This window comes from Staurois parvus, unplaced genomic scaffold, assembly GCF_062004578.1.
Source record: "Staurois parvus isolate SC_StPar_1 unplaced genomic scaffold, SC_StPar_1.0 ptg000371l, whole genome shotgun sequence".
Classification (NCBI taxonomy): Eukaryota; Metazoa; Chordata; class Amphibia; order Anura; family Ranidae; genus Staurois; species Staurois parvus.
In genome coordinates, this window is record NW_028318167.1 from 4225683 (window position 1) to 4251090 (window position 25408).

Genomic DNA, 25408 nt, shown 5'->3' on the forward strand with positions numbered 1-25408 from the left:
TAAGAGAGGAGGCATTTCAATGTTTCGTTCAACATTTATTTTTAAAAATAATTATCAAATTTCAGCACAGTTTTATAAAAGGTTTAGTACACAATTATTACAAATGAATTACAAATTGAAGTGAGATGAAAAAGGCTCAAAATATTCACCTTGCATATTTATATTATTTATAAATACATTAGCAGCATCAGAGTATAGGGTATGATGAAAATTGATATAAAAAATGAAGGTAAGGTTTTTTTTTTTTTATGTGACAGTCATGCTTATCCTTGCCTCATTATGTCACAAATCAGCAATGACAGCTTTTAGATTTCAATTTTGACTGTATCCTTTTAACTTTACAGACATTCTCTTTATGTTAAACCATTCCTAAGAGAAATATGGAAGCTGGCACTGCTTACATCAAGAAAATACTAGATGCCTGACTGTGTTATACTGACCCTCTGCCTTCTGATCAATGACTAGGAACAAGAATGCACCCTATAAAAAGAAAATAGAAGTCAGAAGTCCTTAATCCAGGCAGATCAGTCAATGTTCTGGTATTCAAACAGTGGTGGGTGCTCTGGCTGCCTGAATACAATGGCTGACAGGCAGATTCCTCCATCCATGCTCTTTAACTCAGATGAAGGAATCTATCGATTCTCTTGTTCAGCCAGGTGTACGTCTAGCTCTATGCCTAGTACACATGATGAGAAAAAAAAAGGGAGAAAAAAATAAACTCATGCAGAGCGATCGTCTGATAATCTATTTGTTAGTACACAGCTTTCAAGAGTCGATCACGTCCGTTCATGCAAAAATTACACTGTTCAACAAATTTTTATTTTTTGCCAGTTTTGGAAACAAAAAGGATCCATTTCTTAATGAATTTCACATTCTGAGTTCAAATATAACAATGAAATTTGTCAATTGGCTCTAGTTTTTCTGTAAACGGAAAGTTTTCTACTATAGGCGTAATGACTACATAATGCACAATAATTATATAGATAGATGTCTTTCCACAAATATAAAGCAAGTGATATTGACTACATAACAAAGCCTAAATGGCATAATATATTGCATAGGATTACCAAGAAAAATTATAGCCATAAGCTAAGTTGAATCATTTTAATACTTAGGATTCTCACTAGTTTTGTCTTCAGTTTGTGTCGGTTTTGCTTCTCTTGGCTTTTCTCTTGTATTCGAGGAAAGGGCTATCTCTTACAACTGCACGTGACTACACGCTTCAGGTTCTTCCTCACTTGACTCAACCACGAAGGATTCTGGTGCTTTAGGAATTGGTAGCCCCTCTCCATGAGGAACTGGACGTATTGCCGATAGAATATTTGGATAGTGCACAGATAACTTTTTCTTCTTATTTAGCCCTTTTGTTGGAGGCACCATACAAAAGTAACAATTACTAACATGATCTGTTGGCTCTCTCCAAATCATTGGCACAGCGAAAGGCATAGATGCCTTTTTTCCATTCAACCATTGCTCCAGTGCCGTCCCACAAGAATTGCAGCATATATGTGGTGCCCAGCTCTTGTCCTGGTCTCCTATCTTGCAGCCAAAATACAAGTTGTAGGCTTTCTTAATCATTCCTGTTATCCTCCTTTTTTGTGAGATAAAAGTTATTTCACCGCAGATATAGCAGAAATTATCTGCTTTTTTCACACAAGTTCGAGGCATTACTGAGTAGCCTATATAAGCATAAAACGAAATGTAAAGACGCTGTCGAACTACAATCAGCTACAGATACTGCAGCTTTTATGCAGTGAAGTGATGCAATTAAAGGCTAATATTGCATCATCTCAGTATACATGCAATTTTCTATTGGTCACCAGTATCAATTGCGCAGTATGCAGCTGAAGTTGCATCATAATTTTGAATGGCTTACGTCATTAGATGGGTGAATATATCATGGAAACTAGAGCCAATCAACATTTTTTAGGGTCATTTTCGTTTTCAGCACCCCAAAATTATGTAAGATTAGCTAATTTTATGCCCAAAACTTTTTACCTGTTGAACAGTGTTATCTGAAGGGACAAGCATTAACATTTTTCTTGTAAGATAACAGAACGAACAATTTTCCTTTAATCAGTAGAGTATTAGTCTCTTAAATAATCAAATAACCAAGACTGTGCATGATCGGAAACATGAAAACAACCCAGAAAGAAAAAAGGGCAATGAAAACAATTTTCATGAACAATGAAAATGCTTGCGAGTACAAAAAAAACCCCATTGTTTTCAGGACGTGAGGAGACAAATGTACGTTCGGAGACCAATGCCCTAATATGCCTCGATACTCCCAGCTGAAGGCATGGCAAACAGAGTGGTCAGATGTACATGACATCATTTCCAAAAAAAAAAAAAAAAATGAAGGATCATTCGTCTGAATTTCTCATTGTGTGTACTAGCCATTAATCTCCTGCAAAAGGCAGAATATAAATAAAGAAATATTTTCATTGGCCTGAGACTCTGGGGAAAAAACCATGGAAGGCAGTACACAGGTCAGGCTGAGATTGGCCTAGTACACACGATCAGAAAATTGTACAAAACGAGCGCTTTCGAATTGATCGTACGATAATCTGATCATTAGTAAACAGCTTTTGTCCGAAATCATTCAAAGGGACAAGTACGAAAATTTTCCTCATACGATACCTGATCGTACAATTTTTGTTCAATCGGTATTTGCCATCAGAAAATACAATACAAATACATTACAATACATGACATCACTTCTGAGTTTTTATTCTGCGTTATTTCTTAAGTTTAATAACCTTTTCACTATCAATATAAGACTAGCATGTAAAACAAATGGACGATCATTCGTCCAATATTCTCATCATGTGTATGGGGCTTTAATGACACAAACTGTTCTGAGGCTGGCCATACTCTAGGTGAATTTTGTTCGGTCCCTAATGAGCCAGTCAAAACTTGATCAGTGGGGTGCCCTTTGGGCACCAATCTAACCAACGTTGGGAAAATTATAGGAGATAGACAGAAAATTGTCAGCTGAAAAAAATGACAAGTGAGGGGGAGAGAGAGAGAATAAAAAATAGAGAGATCGATCAGATAGCAGTTACAAAGGCACAGTTATGGTTTTCATCAAATTTCTATGCTGCCATTTGTTTTATACTGTTGCAATACACAGTTAAGCATTATATAGTGGAGACACTAAATACAGAGGTTTTGTGTAAAACATTTAAAAAGTTTTGTTGACAATTACACTTCATATTCAATATCCCATTTTTAATACCTTATTTTAGAACCTTTCAACTATGCAATTTAATATTAAGTGTCTGAAATATCTGTATTTTGTGTAAGTCACATTCATTGTTTCCACTACTACATAATGAACATCAGCTCTTCTGCTTCCTGCTTTGACTTGTCAAGTAAGGCCTCATTTACACTTGCAATTGAGGGCAGTATGTATAGCTAGCTTTCTACAGTAGGGAATAATGGGATACACTTTAAATTTCACCAAGAAGAAAAAAGTTTTTGTTGAATCTTTCTGTAGTGGATCAAAAAATTGTCTCAGATTAAGATAAATTGAGTTAGCAGTACCAAGGGAGCATGCTCCCAAAGTTGCTCTAAATAGCCAATGATAATTAGGTCTATGTTCATTTAAAAGAAAACTCCCATTTGCCTGTTGATTATAATCACCTACATTCTTCATAAATTGATATGCTTAATGGCCCTGGCCTTTTAAAACCCTAATTACATCTATGAGCCCTATATGGTGTCATCCACTGAACCTTCGCATCCCATTCAATTTGACAGTATTTTTATAGATGCAGGGAGCTTAGGTGGACTGAGGCGCCAATGTTAAACAGATAAAATAATGGGTACACAACAACATATATCATTGAACATATTCAACAAGGCAAAGAGCAATGTGCTTGGTGCGGTAATGGCAAACAATCAAAATGAATTCTTTACTTGTCTGACTTCAGTATAGTAAAATGTGCTTACTATGAATTATAGCACTTTACACATCAATAACGCTAGCACCGTTTCATTGAATAAGCAGATATGCATACACATACAGTAAATATATATTTGCCAGTCTCCAAATAAGAAAATCGATTACCCGATTTCATAATTCTTTTACATTTCATTAAAGGCCAAGTTCATGTTTAACTAAAAAAAATAATAAATGCATACATTTTTTGCAGGTAAAAAAAATTGCATTTATTTATTTTTTAGACAGAAGCCTACAGGCACAGGCTCCTGCACACTCTCTTCAGCTTTTTGCTTGTACCTCTGTATGGGCTTTCAGTTTTAAAGCTGGGAGAAGTGTCCAGGTTCATTCATTCACCAATCACTAAATGCACCCCTAAATATGGGTGTAACATATGGAAACAATGGAAAATATAGCATGCATATTGGGCTATAGTACAGTGTTTGGATGTGATTTCACATTAGGCGGATCAGTGTTACATGTGCAGTATCTATATAAAGCATTTAAAAAAAATATAGTTTTCACTTTAAACTACAAAAAACTTAGCTCAAATTACTACTTATTAGGCATTGATCAAAGAATACCATCTGATCAAAGAAGGCTCTCCCAGTGAAAGTAGAATTCTTCATATTTGGCATTTATCAAACATTTCAAACAAGCAGGCAAGAACTGAATGACTCAAAGATCCTGCTGTGAGACCATTCATTTCAACAAAAATATTCCCATAAGATTTTGTGTGCATTTAACACATTTAATGCATGTTATATACAACTACCTCCCTAGTGTAGACACCCAAAATGCCTGAGTCTGCAGTTTAGTGCAGCCATGCTAAATGTGATGTCAGCAGTCCTAGCGGACTCAGAGCTGGCACTCAAGTAGTATTTCCCTTTACTCCACCCCAACTGCTACATAAAAGGTTATGTAGGGAGGTGAAGGAAGGGGTGGAGGACCATGGCCAGTATAGAGAGAGTAATAAGATACTCCCAGACAAGGAGAGGGCTATGACATGCTAGAAAATATGACCAGTAACTTACCTGGCACAACCCTGTTCCTTGCAAGTTTAAAAAAGGCACATGGCAAGTGAATACAAAATATTTTTGTAAAGAAAAAAAAAAAAAAACACTGCAACTTAGCATGTAATATACTTTTCTCCCTTTTACCTGCAATTTTTAAGCTGGTGACAGGGTCTCTTTAAGAGATAATTAAAGTAAGAAATGTAACAACTGTATAATTATGCATTAGAATTATTAAACCATAAAAAAATAACAGAAATTACAACTTATCAATAAAAGTCACTTTAACTTAATTGTCCAACGGTTTAGTTAATTCAGGTATGTATGGCATGTAGTACACTACAGTAACCGAAAAACCTCTTCAGCTACAGCAGTTTATATACAAAACATTCTATAAGTAGTTTTTTTTTTTATTGTATTATTGCTTTTCTAAAAGGCACACACTGGATGTGTCTGCACTGTGAACACAGGAGGTTGGCCACAGGTACCATTCAGATAATGTTTGCACTTTCTGAATGAATGCAAAGCATTTTCTGATTGGACGAGGTGGGGAGATGATGTCATGCTCTCCACCGTGTCAACTTAAGAGAATGCTTTGCTTCATTCATAAAGTCAATTCAGAAAATTCAAAGAATTCTCCAAATGGCACCCACACTGAGCGGCCAACCTCCTGCATTCACAAGGCATCAAGCCAGCCACTCAACAAAGGATCTGGAAGCAAGTGGAGGTCTCTGGAGAAGTGGTGTCTACTTCATTGATTTCCAGCTTCCAGTGGCATCAGCCAGGTATGTTATATACATACAGTAGTTATATTGGTCCAAGAACTCAAAAAGCATGAATCGTATCTCAGATTTTTTTCTTAATGTGCCAATATACCATTTATGTAGCACAGTTCTCAGAAGTAGAAAAATCTCAGAAAAAAGAATCCCCACAACCTTAGAAAACAAAATCAAGTTTTCTGCTCAGTACAAAATGAAGGACTATTTATAGTCCATTTATATACCATAGTAAAGAAAGGTTCTTCATACTAACGAAAGACACCCACTCAGCGATTAACCTCAACTTTTCATACAAATAATGACAAGCCCTGAAATTTTTACAATATAATCCAGACAGAATTATCAGGAATGCATATATGGGGGACGTACCGTTAACAGAATAGAGATGACTACCTGAAAGAAGCTTTAGGATACTCAATGACCTATTTCCAAACACTTCACACTAATCTACTAAAAGAGCACTAGAAAAAATACAAAACATTAAGAAAGCTTCAGTAGCAAAATAATCACTATTTTTCAATAGTCATCCATCCCACCAACATCATTTATTGGAAATGCAAAAAAACAAAACAAAACAAAAAAAACAAAAAAAAAAAAAGACCCCAACCACTGATTTGTGGAATCTATTCACTCACTTACAATCTTTCAAAGTTGACCAACTTTCATCTCCAATGCCAAGTCACAAAATGACCATGCTATTTGTGTGAACTTTCCCACCAGCTTTGTTCACCTACCACAGTACCATGGAAATAAATCTAATATAGAACACAGCTTTGATCTAAAGGCACTTTAAAATGATCCTTCCTCAGATCCTCATATGCCAAGATAGCAACAAAATTTTAATTGTACTGAATTTTTTTTTTTAACAATGCATTCTTATTTTATACTTATACTTAATTTTATACTTTTATATTTCAAGGGCTACCTTGAAATCAACTACTATGCTCAGACACCAATTTATTTATTTATCATAGATACATTGACCTACTCATAATATAGAAAGGTGACCCAAAAACCATCCCAGATTTCACTCAATATCTTAACATAAATGAAGAGCTACTCCTTTTCACTAGCCACTGAGACCCACAGAGTATTGCTTTTGTTGACCTCCAACTTTACATCACCAAAGATTTAACTATTATATCTAGAAGTAGATGCAAACAGCTATATTGATTTCAGAAGCAGTCACTATAAAAGATGGAAAACAAGTATACCATATGGCCAGCTCCAAAAAAAAGGTAAACACCGTACTAGTCAGAAACAAAAACTATATATACTTTTTAACCAAATAGAACAACCTAGAAAAATTTAAAAGTACACTCAAGACCCACGGGCATATTTTATGTAGCGATCCTGATCCAACACAAATCCTAACAAGTAAACAATTGAGTACTTTTAGAACAGTAAAAACAATCAAAATGTACCTTGCGTCTAGTGGACAAAAACAATGATGGAAAATAAATGCAAACCATTGGACCTGCAACAAAAACCCCTATTCGGTAGTTTGTTTACCAACATTCCAAGCAACAGTATCAAAACCATCATTTTTTTTTAAATTAAAAAACACCATCTTAATGTGTGAATCTGATTATGCAGTATATCTGTTACAATGTCCCTGTGATTTTCAGTCAAAACCGCACAAAACCTGTGATCAAGAATTTCACAACACAGTAGGAACATCACAAATGGATTTCCAAATACTACACCCTCCTACATTATAAATGTACTGACAATCTCTGGGGCACACCTATAGAACAAATACCAACTTCAATGAAATGTGACAGATTCAGAAGATCAAAAGCTAGCGAGTCTTTACAGATCTATACCATTAACACATAACAAATCTCATGGAATAAATGAGATTTGTTAATTAGCAGACAAATGTAGAGAAATGTTAAATTACATATCCTATCATGAGTAGCAATATTTTGTGATTGAGATCTTTAGTTTACTTTATTCTCCAATATATTCCTTTTTGCTTGTAAGCTACCTCATTATTTGAGGTATATTCATTTTCAGCTGGCAGCGGTCTAAAGCCTGCTGGCTGCTGACATCACAGCTGGTCCAGGCTCTGGAGAGATTCCGACTTTAATGTCGGGATCAACCCAGATGTCTGGACTGGCAGTTGGATCAGCCTCTTAGCCTGAGAGCCGCTGAGAGCCTGAGCCAGCTGTTCACTTCCCCTTGACAGCCCGGAGCTCCAGTAAACACTGGAGGGGCAGAGTAGGGAGCCGGTGACTGACAGTCACTAGCTCTCTGCTCAGTGAAGACCAAGAACCGAGCGATCAGAGGTCTTTGATCACCAAGTTCTTGGTCTTAAAAGCGGCGGGGGACAGATGCAGCATCAGAACGATGCTACATCCACCTAATTGTGTATACTTTTTTGTATTGATTTCTGAACTTCTCTTTTAATACAGTGCCTCTGCGCTAGATCTTTCTGCTCATGGAACGCTAGCTCACTCATACCCCACCCACCCCCAACATACACACACTGTAGCAATTAGCCATCACATGCACAGACTGTGTGCTCACGTACTTTATTGACCTTTAATGCTTTCCAATCCAGCTGCACATCAGTACTGTGTAGTAAGTACTGTAAAGGCTTAAGATCCTTTCTTTCTTACCATCATTTCCTATCTTTCAATCCACATAGTTCACCATAATAAATACAGATTAGCAGGCACTACTGTTTTTCCCAATACATTTCAAACGTTTGGACTATTTTTTAAAAAAGTGTTTTGACTGATATTCTCTTGAAAGAACAGCAATATAAACGGTTATACTATTGGATCGGTTTTAAATAATATTTATTTTGTATTTTTATTAGAATATATTTATCTTCTTTCCTATTTAAAATGTAAGCATACTATATTATTTTTAAAAAGTGTTGACCTCAAACAAATCTTTTAGCTCTACCAACATTTTTTTTTAATGTGCTGTTATGAATTCTATCCATAATCATGTTTTTTAGCTTTCAGTGGTTTAATTTTTTTAATCTGTAATGACCATTTTTACCTACCCTGCTTTATTCACCTCTTATCTGACGAAGCGACCATTTGTCAAGAAACATGTTATTGGTGTTCAATTACTCATCTTTAAAAAAGAAGCCGACAGCAGTAGAAATATTATTTCTACATTCTTGTCTCTTTGAAGACTCCACCCAGCTATGGGCACCTTTGCTACCCCATGGGCTTTTCTGATAATATAATCACATTCCTGAAGTGGATATATTTGTGATCATTGGGTGTTACCTAAATGTGCGTCCACTTAATCCTGGAATATACAGTACATCCATGTAACAGATGACATGCTCTGTTTCAATTAGCTGCTTGATTACCATATTCTCTTACCATTCCATAACCACAGTTTGTTTTTTTAAAGCTGGTTAAAAATTACAAATGACAGTAAATATATAACTAGCTCAATTCCCCACAGGGACTGTTATACACAAAGTGTACTACGCAGAGAAGGCTATATGTTGTCCGATATACTGAGCAGGTAATCCTCAGAATCCATGATGTAATCAGTCCATTCTTTGCAGAGTTCCATCATTGGGGGTCCTGTTCCACCATATTCTGGGGGCAGGATAGTCTCAGAAAAGTGCTGGTGTAGAGTTGGTATGTAGTAGCTCCCATGCATATGAATCTAAAATAAAAACAAAACTGGTCAGGCTTTATAACAAAGTGCTGGCTCCTTGGGTACTGGTGAGCAATCACAATCATGTGGTCTATATTACAATTCCAATCCAGCAATGTTCACAATAGCCTCAGTTGTTTGGAGACTCTCTCATTGGCGGAGACAAAGGTAGGAGCCCATTGGCTCCCACTATGTCCATCACAGCCAGTGTGCAATAAGGAGAGAGCGGGGGTGGGGCTGAACCACAGCTCTATATGTCTTATGGACGTATATAGCAGTGTGTCGGGAGCGAGGACGCATCAGTGCACCCAAGGAAAGCGGCTTTCTCTGGGGGGCACCACTTGAGGGGGAGGAGCACCCATGGGGGACCTTAAAATAGGAAGAGTGGGGCTGCAAAACTACTGCACAGAACACGTTTGTTATAATAACAAAAAAAAGAAGCTTTAGAATCACTTTAACACTATATACAGAACAGGGGTGGACTGACAATTCGTTGGGCCCCCGGGCAAAAGGGGATCATGGGGCCCCTGTGTCCTTGCCCTAACTCAAAAAACCTATGAAAAAAAAGGTACCAGGGGGCATCTCATGGGGCCCCCTACTGACCACGGGCCCTCGGGCAGTGCCCAAGTTTCCAAATGGTCAGTCCGCCCCTGATACAGAATATTTGATATCAGTCCTGTTACAGAGGTGTGTATACAGTAGCCTATTATCCCTAGCAAATGTAGAGTCAAATATATTTTGGGCAGAAGCCAATGAATCCACTAGCATGCTTTTGGGAGAAAGTAGAACATCTATGACACCTATGAAAACAATCTGACAATGTAGATAGTGTCCCTTCCAGGAACTGAACCCAGGATCACAGTACTGCAAAGCAAAAAGCAGAAGTCACTAAGCTCAGACCATGTAGACAGCAGTCATGATTGGGCCTGCTATCTTGTAAAACTGCTTTTGTATTTATAGAAACCTAACATAAAATTTGGAACCATGTAAGTGCATTGTACTAAGATTATGCACTGCTGTAAAAAAAAAAAAAAAAAAAAAAAATCATGTACCAAGGTGGAGACACATCTAACCTTTTAAGTGAAACTCAAAAAGGTGATCGTGAGTGAATCTCTTTTGGAGATTTTCCAACTTTTCAGCCTTCTCTCTCTTCTCACTGCAGCACTACTGCATTGTGATTTATGCAAATTGCATAGTTGAGTCGCATAACCTTGTTTCCACGTTCTATGCACAAAAATATAGGAGCTGGGCTGTAGACAAATGGCAGCAGGTACTCTGGACTGAGGAATCAAAATGTGAAATATTTGGCTGTAGCAGGAGGCAGTTTGTCTGCTAAGGGCTGGAGAGCCATATAAAAAATGAATGCTTGCAGGCAGTAGTGAAGCATGGTGGAGGTTCCTTGTACGTTTAGGGCTGCATTTCTGCAGATGGAGTTGGAGATTTGGTCAGGATCAATAGTGTCCTCAATGCTGAGAAAAACAGACAGATATTTATCCATCATGCCATACCCTCAGGGAGGCATGTGATTGGCCATAGTTTCATTCTACAACAGGACAGCAACCACAAACATACAGGCAGAGTCATTAAAAAAAAAAAACCTATCTTCAGCATAAAGAAGAACAAGCAGTCCTGGAAGTGATTGTTTGGCCCCCACAGGGCCCTGATCTCAACATCGAGTCTGTCTGGGATTACATGGAGAGATAGAAAGATCTGAGGCAGCCTACATCCACAGAGGATCTGTGGTTAGTTCTCCAAGATGTTTGGAACAACCTACCTTCTGGGTTCCTTCAAAAATTGTGTGCAAATGTGCCTAGAAGAATGGATGCCGTTTTGAAGGCAAAAGGGTGGCTTACTGTTCTGTTCATTTACTTTCCATTTTGTAAATTGATAAAACTATTAACATTTTTATTTCTGAAAGCATTCTTAGTTTACAGCATTTTTCCACACGTGCCTAAATCTTTTGCACAGTACTGTACATATATATTTTTAGCTCACTCACCCGTTCTTTGATCTTGTCAGGTAGGAATGGCCTGATTAGGGTATATACTGGGTGGAAGAATAAAGGCTCATTTATTAAGTGTACTCCACGAACTTTAAGAGGGAAAGAGTCCTGAAAACAAAAAAAATCTGCTTTAAAAAGAGACCAAACCAATCTTCTAATTTTAATAAGAAGTTTCATAAACCCTTGTGCTGGTCCTAGACCACCAAAAGATGTTTTTTTGTTTTAAACTATAAACTAACATTTAGTCTAAAGTCGGTCATAGACTGAATTTCAGCTGGTTCTGCAGTAGCTGGCCAGATTTCGATCCATGCATGGGCAGGCTGGCTGTACTGAAGTCGATCTGCCTGGGGTTTTTTCACACAATTACTGCTGGCGGCTATAGCCACCAGCAGTGATCATTGTTTTCTGCAGGTGGGGAAAGCTCTGCTATGAGAGGGAAACTAAATTGCTTCATTCCCGCAACCCATGGTTGAAGAAAAAAAAGAAAATTGCATAGATGTACGGTCTGCCTAAAGCCAGCAATAGATGGATCGGGATTTGATCCATCTATGGATAGGTTGGTTGCACCCAAGTCAAGCCATTGATTGACTTGGGTACAACCAGCCTGTCATATTTTTTACATGCAATTACTGGTGGCGGCTATACTCGCTAGCAGTAATCATTGTGTTCTGCCAGTAGGGAAGGCCCCTGCCAGCAGAACACAATAGTGCTAGAGGGATGTCAGGGTTGATGGGGGAATCGAGCTGACTCGTGGTGGAAGGAAAGAAAATCGGATCAGTCATGGCCTGCTTTAGATAAGTTGCATTTATCTATGGGGAAGGAAGAAGAAAGGACAACCAAACATCCATAGATCTATGGGGTTGGAATGAACAAGATTAACCAGACAGCAGATGTCCACATGGAAAGAAGAGCAGTGATCAAAGGGAAGAAAAATAAAATGCCCAATCTTTTCTAAAGTAGGCCAATTATCTACAAATTATCTTTTACCTATCAGTAACTTTATAAATAAGATGCGCCCAAAAGTAACTTGTCATGCACTTAGGTAAGGTATAAGGTAAAATTTGGAAGCAAGACCTTAAGGCACCAGGTAGGCTACACAGCGGCCATGTTTTATAAAATATTAGAAACATGCTCAACATGGAGGGTGGCATGCAGCTCAGGATACTTCACCAGCCCCTACAGAACACAGTAGTGATGTGCGGGTTGGCGGGAAGTTCCAGAAAAGGAAGTAGGGAACCAGAAGATCCAAACTCCAAAAAGTTGTTTTCTGAACAAAACTTCAGCAGGTGATTTCTCTTCAAAGACATGGTGTTCATTAGTGCAGGAAACAGGAGATATACAGTAAGTATTTATTTCTGCTTAACAGTTAACTGGTTTAGGGGCACTTACAGTTAAGCGGGCCATGCACTGTTAACATTGATGGATTCCTCCATTTACTCAAGGACTTTGTACTCTGAAAACAGCACCCACCGCCATCAGAATACACTGATCAGCAGCTGCAGCCGCTGATAGAGTAAAATTTTCCAACCTGTCCCTTTCAAAGAATTAGGGTCCTTCCACACAAAGCATTATCAGTTCCATCATGAAAACGGATTTAAAAAGAAAAAAAGCATGAATATGGAACCCTTTTGCACTTTATATGTCCATTTTCCCTTCAATTTACATCAGTGTATATCTGCTTTTCATGTGTCCTTTTGTTTAACTAAAAACTAACATGGGTGGACAAAGTATAACAAAAAAGGTTTCTTGCATATGGGCAGGTTCATACCAGAACGTGGTGCATGAAAGAAGTATTCTGTGCGCTTTTCCCGCACCATGTTCAAAACGCACTGCCATTGAGATCCGCTCTGGGTGCCAATACATAGTGTATTTGCGGGCACAAGATCGCATCGTACCACAGTACCATGCAATTTGGTGCGGCACATTTTTCAAAAGTAGTGCATGCACTACTTTTTTGTACAATTCGGTGTGATTTCTGCCCATTCAAATAAATGGGCTAAAAATCACACTGCATTTCTGTGTGATTAAAGGTGTGAACCAGCCCTAAACGCAAATCTAAATATGACAGACGTTAAGTGACATCTGTTTTTGTCTGCAAAAATGGGAAAGGACGCAAACTTTTTTTTTTTGTGGGCATGGATTCAGACACCTGTTCATAGACATACACTGTGGGTCAGTCTGGGCCTGTATGAAAAACTGACAGACAGGCCCAGACTGAACATCCATGTGAAAGGGCTCTTAGGTGATAAAATTACCCTTAGGCTGGCCATACACTATACAATTTTCTGTCCAATTTCCTTTAAATTTACCTTCAACTATGTAGTGCAAGGGCCTGCCTAATTGCATACAATTGAAAGTGTTTAGGTTTGATCTCATATTATTTGGTTTTTGGTAAATCTAAATTTACCAATAAAATTCTCAAGAAAATTGTATAGTGTATGGCCAGCCTTAGCCCTGGTTCACACTGAATGTGGCTTTGAAATCGCATTTCTTCATTGGATTTCAAAGCCTGTAAGAACCTTTTTTCAAAATTGGCACCACACCGGAAAAGCTGAGTTGCACCAATTTCAAGGATTCCATAGGCACAAATAAGGTGCGACTTGTCATGTGATATGGAACTGTCAAAATGAATAACAAGTTGCACTGGTGTGAACCAGGCTTAAATAGGAAGCCTTCAGTAAAGTTAGTGTGTAAAATAACTTTTACATCTCCTAGATTGAAAGCTCTAAAGAGCAGGGCCCTCTGTTTCCTCTTGTACCAAATTGTATTGTAACTGTAATGTCTACCTTCATTTTATAAAGTGCTGCGCAAACAGTTGGTGCTATATAAATCTTGTATAATAATAATAACTTGCCAACCTTTGTTTCCTACTGTGGGCTCTGGTCCCTATACTGGTTACACTATTATTTTTTTCTTTGTGGTTTGGACATCTGTTTAAAAATGGTAGTAAACCGTGTTTAAAAAAAAAAAAAAAAAAAAAGTCTCTCTGCAGGCTCATGTCACAATGTGCTAGCAGATTCTAGCACATTCTGAAAGGACTTACCTAAAAACGTATCCCTCCAGTAGCACCCTGTCACCACTGGCAGGGATTCCATCTGCATCTGGTCTTCCTTCCGGGTTCACAGGCTCTGACCGTTTGAATGGCCAAGCCGCAATGACATCACTACCGGCAGAGCTCTCAATGGACAGCATACTCCTCTCTCAATGGATGACATCACCGGCTGCTACACATGTAAGTATCTCCTAAATGGTGCACAATTTGGGGGTATTCACTGAACCTACAGGTAAGCCTCACTGCTTACCTATAGGTACAAGATAAAAAGCAGATTTTACTACCACCTTAAGTTTTTGTATTTATGAACTTTACATAACTTGCAGATCTACTTGGAGTCCCAAACCCAGGTGTTCCCTTCCCACACCTCACTCATGGTCCATTACTATGATGAGAGGCCTTAATAAACTGGGTTAATCTCCTGACACAGCTATTGCATTCTCACAGATGGAACCAGCAGCTGTCAAAATACATTGGCTGCATCTGATTGGATATTTCCCCTCATTTACTATCCCGCTGACAACAATTTCACCAGACAGGGTTTGAGGGAAAAATCTTCAACAGCAACACTGATGGAAATAAACATCTCTGCTGCAGACGTTTCCTCAATTCCTGCCTGGAGAAAACCTTGTCACCGGACAGGACAGTGAACTCTTGATTAAGGAGCCCCACATAGCAGTAAAAACCTAAGGAGGGTTCTAATCCTTCCGCACTCCAACCTAACTAGAAAAATAGAAAAAGGTTTTGCCTGAAAATACACCGACAAAAAAAAAAAAAAAAAAAAAAAAACACACCTTGTTTTTATGTGCAGTTATAAACATATAAATAAAATGTAGCCAGGCATATTTTTACATTTTTAAACTTCAGTTTTGATTCATGCTCCGCTGTGCTACAACAATGCTTGTGCTTTACTGATCTCTCACAATGCAACTCAATGAAATCAAAGCCAAGTAGGGAGCTTGACTCACACATACAACTCCCTCTAGTGGCTAATCTAGAAATCACTGCATTCAGTAAATGAAAATAAAAATGAAAGGATAAGTTCACCTTTAGATAAAAAAAAAAAAATAAATAAATGCAATTTTTTTTTATAAATATGTATTTATTATTTTTTTGCTGCAGGAGCCTATAAAGCATTGCGGAAGCAATACTATGCAAGTTTCCTGTAGATCTGTTGTATGAGCAAGCAGATATGCTGACAGTGAGATTCAATGAACTACAATGGCGCTCCAGTGCCGTGGTAGTTCATTGAGAACTACAAGCCGACAGCCTATAAGGCTGTTGGGACTTGTTTCTCATCCACAGAGGAGCGTTGCAGCTGAGTTTTTTCTTTTCAAATTTGACAGCTAGTGAGGGGAGAGAAGATCCCCCGCTAACTGTCAAAGGGTGGGGGGGGTTGTTGGGGAGTGGGGAGGGTGCTTTCATAGCATGTTACACTCTGAATATGCATGTAACATGTTATGAAAAGGTGAACCTATCCTTTAACCCCCCTGGCGGTATTCCCGAGTGTAGTTCGGGGTAAAGTTTCAGTACCACAAGCGGTAACCCCGAGCTACACTTGGGCTTACCATGCGGCGCTGCTCCGGGATCTGTTCTTCTCTTACCTTGTCCTGCACTCCCGCGATGTCCCTCCTGCAGTGTCCCCTGTAATGTACTCTGGCGGATGCCGGCATCTGTCTTCTGGGTTCCGTCCCCTGCGAGCATCGAGACGTACGGGGGACGGAATGGCAGGAAATTTGAAAATGACATATTGTGACATTCACTCAATACACTAAAATCACATAGTAAAACATTACTGTATCAAGCCATTTCACATACATTTTGTCCCTAGTGCTTTGTCCTGCGCCCTGCCTGCATTTTTACTGTTCTTTCTGCCTGGAATCTGAGAAACGTCAATGGCGCCCAAAAAGCATCCCTTTACGTCAAAAGCGGTTTAGATCAGCTAGAGAACAGCGATAGTAAATCAGAACTACTTGCAGAATTGAGTGATAATGATTCGTGGGGAAATTCGTCATCAGACACTGAAAACGATTCTGCGACTTTGCGCAGTGATGTGCGAATGTGGCGCTCCATTTAAAATTTCAGTATTTTTGGTTTGATTATATTATTGAAATAAATGTATTATATTATTTTTTATGATTATTTATTAAATTATAATTTATGATTTTGTGTTTAAAATTTTATCATACCCGGGATGTTTACTAGACTCTTGTTCGGACAGATTTCAGTGAGTTATTCCTAAAAATTACAAGCCTACAATAAAAAAAATACATATTTCCATGCAAAAAAATGTACCGCTTTGAGCACAGAAATATGGACATAATAGACCGCTAGGGAGGTTAAGATTGAGCTTTTGAAAACATGAAGGTCAAATAAATTTTCTTTTAATAAGGTAAATATTGCCATTATAATTTAAAATATGTGTACATTAAAAGTACATTATACTGTTCATTTAAAGGAACCTTATCCCTAGTGCTCAAGATTTGGAGGGCTGATTACATCTATGCGTTGCAGAAATACATGTTAACATGTATTCACACACTGCAGTGCCATTTATCTTGAATAGAACTCAAATGCACTTAAGCAACACACATGCATGGCCATGCACCACAGAGCACTGCAGCGTGGCCAAAATTTTGTGAAATGTCATATTTTCAAGACAATTTGGTATGTAAAGCCTGTGGATTTCAAAAGTCCACCTTAATGATACACAGGCTAACATGTGACATACGTTGTGTTAACACACTGCACAAATGTAAATGGGACCTAAAACATTCTGCTTCTCATGGAAGGATTCTTGGTTTACCTTTAAAATCTTTCTTGGAATCCATTGCAGGACACAGGGTACTTCATATTTATGACTACTTGAGTTATACTGCCACCTCCAGGTGAATGGACACTGGCCAAAAAAAAAAGGCAAGAACTCCCCACCCAGGCATAAACCTTAACTCAGCTAAGCCTCAGTTTTGTGGCAAGCAATGTGGCATGCACAATTAACAACTTGCTTATGTCTCCACACACTGACAACATACATGGGCTGCCTCCACACACTGGCACCATACACGGGCTACCTCTGCCAACTGGCACCATACACGGGCTACCTCTGCCAACTGGCACCATACACAGGCTACCTCCACACACTGACAACATACACGGGCTGCTTCCGCACACTAGTATCACACACGGCTACCTCTGCCAACTGGCACCATACATGGCTGCCTCCACACTGACAACATACATGGGCTGCCTCCACACACTGGCACCATACACGGGCTACCTCCACACACTGGCACCATACACGGGCTACCTCCACACACTGGCACCATACACGGGCTACCTCCACACACTGGCACCATACACGGGCTACCTCCACACACTGGCACCATACACGGGCTACCTCTGCCAACTGGCACCATACACGGGCTACCTCTGCCAACTGGCACCATACACAGGCTACCTCCACACACTGACAACATACACGGGCTGCTTCCGCACACTAGTATCACACACGGCTACCTCTGCCAACTGGCACCATACATGGCTGCCTCCACACTGACAACATACATGGGCTGCCTCCACACACTGGCACCATACACGGGCTACCTCCACACACTGGCACCATACACGGGCTACCTCCACACACTGGCACCATACACGGGCTACCTCCACACACTGGCACCATACACGGGCTACCTCCACACACTGGCACCATACACGGGCTACCTCCACACACTGGCACCATACACGGGCTACCTCCACACACTGGCACCATACACGGGCTACCTCCACACACTGGCACCATACACGGGCTACCTCCACACACTGGCACCATACACGGGCTACCTCCACACACTGGCACCATACACGGGCTACCTCCACACGCTGGCACCATACACGGGCTACCTCCACACGCTGGCACCATACACGGGCTACCTCCACACGCTGGCACCATACACGGGCTACCTCCACACGCTGGCACCATACACGGGCTACCTCCACACGCTGGCAACATACACGGGCTACCTCCACACGCTGGCAACATACACGGGCTACCTCCACACGCTGGCAACATACACGGGCTACCTCCACACGCTGGCAACATACACGGGCTACCTCCACACGCTGGCAACATACACGGGCTACCTCCACACGCTGGCAACATACACGGGCTACCTCCACACGCTGGCAACATACACGGGCTGCTTCCGCACACTAGTATCACACACGGCTACCTCTGCCAACTGGCACCATACATGGCTGCCTCCACACTGACAACATACATGGGCTGTCTCCACACACTGGCACCATACACGGGCTACCTCCACACACTGGCACCATACACGGGCTACCTCCACACGCTGGCAACATACACGGGCTACCTCCACACGCTGGCAACATACACGGGCTACCTCCACATGCTGGCAACATACACGGGCTACCTCCACGCGCTGGCAACATACACGGGCTACCTCCACGCGCTGGCAACATACACGGGCTACCTCCACATGCTGACACCACACATGGGCTGCTTCCACACACTGACCACATACACGGGCTACCTCCACACACTGACACCATACACGGGCTGCTTCCACACACTGACAACATACACAGGCTGCTTCCACACACTGACAACATACACAGGCTGCTTCCACACACTGACACCATAAACGGGCTGCCTCGGCACACTGGCAGTATATGGGCTGCTTTTACATTGGCAGCATACAAGCTGCTGCCAATGGTAGCAGACCTTTTGTCACAATCACTACCCTTTAACCCTCCTAGCACACAGTTTTAGGAAATAACACTACACATTGCAGATGTAAACATATTAACTTACTGTCATAACTGAAGCTATTCTTCTGGCCAAAGTTGGGGTGACTTGAAATGCATGGGCCAGTCCAAATCCTTCCAGGTCAAATATAACCTTAATGCCATTCCGTTGTGTCTCTACATCTCTCACTATAAGCTCTGACGTTATCAAGCTTACTCGAAACACTTCATACGCAGAAAACTGCTTTGTGTCCCACTTATCTAGAAAAAGGGTAAGAATATCATTCCATTGTATAGTTATGCTACTTCAAGAGAGAAAACAAAAACTAGCACCCACAATGACTTGCTGCAGATTTCATCCTTTGTGTCTACTGCATTGTTGAGTACTTGTTCACGATCAATGACTCAACTACATGCATTCCAGCCTTTATATTTCTCTCAGATGTGATAGAAAATATCCAGTTCATATGATCAGGAGAATAGAATGTGTTACCCCCCCCCCCCCCAATTAATACTTTAGGTATTTGGGTTTATATGCACTTAAATGTACGTAAGTAAAGGCCCATTTATACAAGTGGGTGCACTTAAAGTGTTACTAAACCCACAACAGCAAAACCAGTCCGTATTTGCAGTAAAGCATGCTTGATATACTCACTGTGGAACCAAAGAGGTTAATCCTCCGCATTGTGTAAAAAGGATGTTTGATCCGGTCTCCTCTGATCCTCCCCTTCTACTGTCCCCAATACATCTTTTGATGGAACAGAGCCTTGGGGGCAAGCTGCACATGCTCAGTTTGGTGTATATTGCTAAACAATATTGCATGTGATCAGCACAGGGCCAGTCAGCACTGTCCAGACAGAGGGTCAGGGGTTATGCAGCCTCATAGGACAATCAGGGGAGAATGAAAACTCATCCTACAAGCTTTAACCAGTGCTCTGCTGGACACTGATAGAAGTCACAAGACTGCTATAACTGCTGATGAGAAAAAGGTATTTAGCAGTTTACATTTACTAAAATAATTGCATTTCCGTGTTCTGTGTACTGAACAGATACCAGATATAGTGAATGTAGAGTCCTGGGTTTAGTAACACTTTTAAGACATGCTCGCTGGTGTGCTTTGTACAAGTCATTGCAGTGCTTGCTGTTTTTTCATTTGTGTTTACACTAGTTGTAAAGGGGGTAGGAGAGTGGAATTCTACATGAAAGAAAGGATACATTTACAGCTCAAGTAGAAACCCCTTTAAGATAATAAGAAACTTATACCAATAATGATTGATCGCTTTGATTAACTGCTAAAAAATGTTGGTAGCCCAATTACAACAATAGCTTAGACCGAACACATGATATAGAAAGTGCATTGATAACACAAGGGCCGAGGAAGGAGAAGAGAAAAGGAAGCAGGTTATTTACCAATCCTGTAAATAAGAACTTTGCTGCCATAAGCATCCCTTGACCTTAGGACTCCATGGTAGCCAGAATTGTACAGGTCAAGAAGAAGAGATGGCTTCAGGTCTGCAGTAATCTCTGGACATTCCTTCCTCCACCTGTGGTAGTTTTTCAATAACTAATAAAAACAGAAATCGAGGTATTATGCTTTGCAAGGAATAATTGTACATATAACCCAGGAATCAAGCTACACTTATCTGAGATGACAGTGCTAACTTGTTTATCCATAGGTTAGGAAATGTTTAGTGAAAGGTGAAAATATGAAATAGCAACGTAAATCAATAAACCAATTACATTTAAAATAGTTTCATGTACTAATGCATGCAGTATTTTGGCACGGTCTACAAAAAAGATTTTAGTATTGATGTCTTTTTGCAGGCACTCACACATCATATAATTTGAGATATATATATAAATTAGTTACACACACACACACACACACACACACACACACACACACACACACACACACACACACACACACACGGTGGAATAATTCTCTTCTGTACAAGAGTAGGAGGTATCCAGACAAATTGGGGAAAGGAGTTCCATAGGAAGAGAGAAGAAGAGAGATCCTGGAGGAGGTGACAAAGGAGTTGGAGAACAGAACAGAAGGGCTTGGGAGACGTCATGTTTAACCACTTCCAAGTCAGCCTGTTTTTTCCCCCCTTTCAGTCCAGGCCATTTTTCACAATTTGAATGACAATTACTCATCCATGCAACATTGTACCAAATCAATTTTATATCACATTTTGAGAAAGATAGATCTTTCTTTTGGTGGCATTTAATCACCACAGGGTTTTACTTTTTTTGCAATATAAAAAAAAAAAAAAATACATAAATTGTGAAAAAAAACCCACGTTTTTCTTAGTTAAAAAATTTTGCAAATAAATAATCTTTCTTCATAGGCCAAAATGTCTTTTGCTACATTTCATTGTTAACAAAACAATCCAAATCAGTGTATATTATTTTGTCTACAAACCATATTTTTATATTTGAAAATTCTTTTGTCCAGATGTACTGAAGGCCCATCTCACTTCTAAAATGCCAGGATAGTACAAAATATCCACAAATGACCCTTTTTTGGAAAGCAGACAGTCTAACGGTATTTAGTAAAAAGGCATGGTGAGGCTTTTGATGTTATTGTCACAATTTTGAGAAAAATTAAGAAATGAAATAAAGCTGTAATTTTAACAACTTATGTCTCATCCAGTTTAAGCGTACTTAAAATTACACCCCAAAACACATGCTACTTTGCTTTCCAAGTATTGGGATACTACATATGTGATACTTTTTCACAGCCTAGATGCATAGAAGGGCCAAGGAGCAACTTTGGACTTTCAAAGAGCATAATTTATGCATCTAATTTCTTGACTATCAGATTTCTTTAATCACTGAAGTGCCAGGACAGGTGAAACGCCCACAAAACAAACCCATTTTTGAAAGAAGAAGCACATTAAGGTCATGCAGTGGCCTAGCGAGTTTCCAGACCTTAATCCTATAGAAAATGTATGGAGGGAGCTGAAATTTTGAGTTGCCAAGGAACAGCTAAGAAACCTTAAGGATCTAGAGAAGATCTGTAAAAAGAAAAAAAAAAAAAAAAAAAAAAAAAAAAGAGTGGACCAAAATCCCTCCTGAGATGTGTGCAAACCTGATAACCAACTACAAGAAATGTCTTACCTCTGTGCTTGCCAACAAGTGTTTCTCCACCAAGTACTAAGTCAAGTTTTGCTTGGGGATCAATACTTATTTTACTCATTGAACTGCAACTCAATTTATAACATTTGTATCGTGTTTTTTTTTCAATTTGTGGTTGATATTCTGTCTCTATCATTTTAAATACACCTATGATAAAAATTATAGACTCTTCATTTCTATGTAAGTGGGCAAACTTACAAAATCTGCAGGGGATCAAATAATTATTTTGCCCACTGTATCTCTAGGCACTGTTTGAATGAAGATCTGTTTGCCTTTTTTCAATGTTGACAAGGTGAACTATTTCCAAGTGTACTTACTATTTTTACCATGAGTGTATATGACTGGTTCAAAGCTGTGTGCTGCAATTAGTGTGTTTTGGAAAGGGGAACTCTACGAGCGCATTCACCCCTACATATGTGTGTGTGTGTGTGTGTGTGTGTGTGTGTTACCATGCATGCTGCAATGCACACACAACAGTGTGAATCCAGCTTAAGGCTTTTAGCTATCTGAGTAGCCAGATAACCATGTTACTATAATGAAAATAACAAACTGCTAAAAAAAAAAAGTTTTGTTTTGGTGTAACTCAAAGTGATATATTAAAATAACACCAATTAAATGCAGCTATGAATAGAAATATAACTTGTATAAGTACCGTATTTTGACATGGTATCAATCTCTTGTAATTCCATGAACAGGAGAATGAAGGTCGAGAGAGGGAGGGGAAGTACTAGGGGTCAATCAGGTGTTTTACATAAACATGCTAATAAGGAATATGCTGACAGGAGAAGAGAGCACAGCAATGATTTCATCAGTCTACCGCTCCTCCATCATTGGCAAATCGTAGGGAAGGATACCGGAGAAGAGAAAGTAAGGTCAACATCCTAGCTTGCTGTGTGTCAGAACCCAGGAATGGGCAAACAGAATGACAAATCTTTTGGCAGGTAGAACAGCTACTACCAATATGTATTTAGCTGTTTGCCCAGAGGAAGCTTTAGGGAAAGGCTTTCGGCAAACAATAAAAAAAAGAGAAAGAAAGCGAACAGTTAATATTACCTCTTTTGGTAAAATACTCAAAGATTTTGCTTGTTCATTCTTGTCATATAAAATAATTCTCAAGCCTTAAATTGCAAAGTAGATCATCTTATCTGGGATCAGTACTGGCAATAACTATAACCTATGCTCATCAGGTTAATCACAATCACAGATGACCAATAATAAGCCCTTGACCTGCTCCACTGACTTTTGTCGAAATCATATCTCATGAGAGTATTTGCCCTTCTCTTACTGGTGTTAATGGGGCTGTGTTCAAGTATAACAGAAAATTCTGCAGTGCCTATAGGCATCAGAAAAAAAATAAATAAATAAATAAATCACAGAAAGTCCCCCCCCCCCCATATTTCCCCAACCAATGTGGCTGCAGTGTGTAAGACCTTCCTGGCCGCTGCCTTTGCGGCTAAAGGGGGAGCAGTTAGGGGCAGTAAAAACTAAGCTCAACAGCATGATTTACCATCCCCCAACCTCACATGTGAACAAGCCCTTAATGCCTAGTACACACAATGAGAATATCGGACGAATGATCTCAAAAGTTTTTTTTGCAGGTTAGACTCCTGAAGAGGTTAATCAAATAATTAAATTTCTTGTGCGACAGAATAGAATTTTGGAAGTGATGTCATGTATTGTATTTTCGGAAGACTGTTGTACTGAATAAACGAAAATTCTACAATCTGGTACGAGAAAACTTTTTGCGCTTGTCCCTTCGGTTATTGTTGCATGAACTGTCGTGACCGGCTCTCGAAAGCTGTGTACTAACGATCAGATTATCAAGCGATTGCTCCACATATACGAACATTTTTGTATGATTTTCTTATCATGTGTATGGGCCTTAGGATCATATGAGGTTTGTTTAATCAGTACAGTAGTCATCCAAAAATACAATACAAATACAATACATGGCATTATTTCCTAAATTCTGTTATGTCATATGAGAATTTTTGTAAGTTGAGTAACCTCTTCATTTTCCATATGGGGACCAACATGCAAAAAACTCCCAAAAAAATGGATGATCATTCATCTAATAATCTTATAGTGTGTACTAGGCATTATACTGGGGTACCTCGAGATACTTTTAAAAGGGTGCTATGACTAAAAAATAAGTTGAGAAACACTGCTCTAGTCCGTCTATCAGCTGCGGAAGGAGAGAAAATTGTATTGACTCATTTTTTTTTTACTGCCCAAACATAGTCTTTCATTTGATGAGATTTTTTTTTTTTTTTTTTTTATTCTTTATCATTTTCTACGTATACAAATAAAAAACAATTCTTACATTTATGACCCCAAGAGGTCAGCCTAGATGCATGACCTCATGAAATCATATACAGGTAAAAAAATGGCAACCTGAATATATAATTGCAGTTAACAGCACAAACAGGGACATGGCACTCCACAGAGCATTCAAACATGAAGAGTGATCTTATCTGACCATTCCAATTGAACGGTGGCAATAAAAATCCAGCCCATCAATTTGCCGGTTTTTACCACTTAAAAAATGGGTGGGAAAAAAAAAGGGTGTGGGTTGGTGGATGGACAGAAGATAGAGGAGAATGTGTGTGCAGCAAGAGACACACAGTTGTCCAGATGCCTTATCGGAGTTCTTTGCGATTTCTGTAGATATTGACTGGTCACATCATGCTTGAGAGCCCATGATGTCCCAGTTGGCAGTGGAGCATGTAAAGTCAGTCTAGTAGAACCACATTCCTCTGATTTACTGAGGTGATAGTTTCTTCCATTAATCTTAGCAAAGGACAACCTAATTTGGGGGCAACTGTTTGTTTCCAAAATAAGGACACTGACAGCACTGCTAAGGTGCAGTAACAAAGAATGCTTGTAGCATTTCATTGGCATGGAAGTGAAGTGTAAGAGAAAAGCAGCCACGTCATCAGTCATCTGAGCCCCAGTGAAATTTAAAATCCACTGTTTAACCGGTGTCCAAAAATCTTATATGACAGGACAAGACCAGAAGATGTGGAGCTTCAATCCATCTTCCTCCTGGCATCTCCAGCACAGTGG

The 25408-nt window shown here is 39.5% G+C and overlaps 1 protein-coding gene across 1 annotated transcript in view; it reads right to left on the reverse strand.

Moving 5' to 3' along the window:
- Positions 1-14: 14 nt before the first annotated feature.
- TTPA (alpha tocopherol transfer protein) overlaps positions 15-25408 on the reverse strand; it is a 46948-nt gene continuing 21554 nt past the window's right edge. The window contains exons 2-5 of the mRNA XM_089685323.1: positions 20609-20762; positions 19266-19459; positions 11371-11481; positions 15-9380 (exon numbers count right to left, since the gene is read on the reverse strand). Coding sequence (XP_089541449.1) covers positions 9207-9380; positions 11371-11481; positions 19266-19459; positions 20609-20762 — 633 coding nt within the window. The 3' untranslated portion in view covers positions 15-9206. The remainder of the gene's footprint in view (positions 9381-11370; positions 11482-19265; positions 19460-20608; positions 20763-25408) is intronic.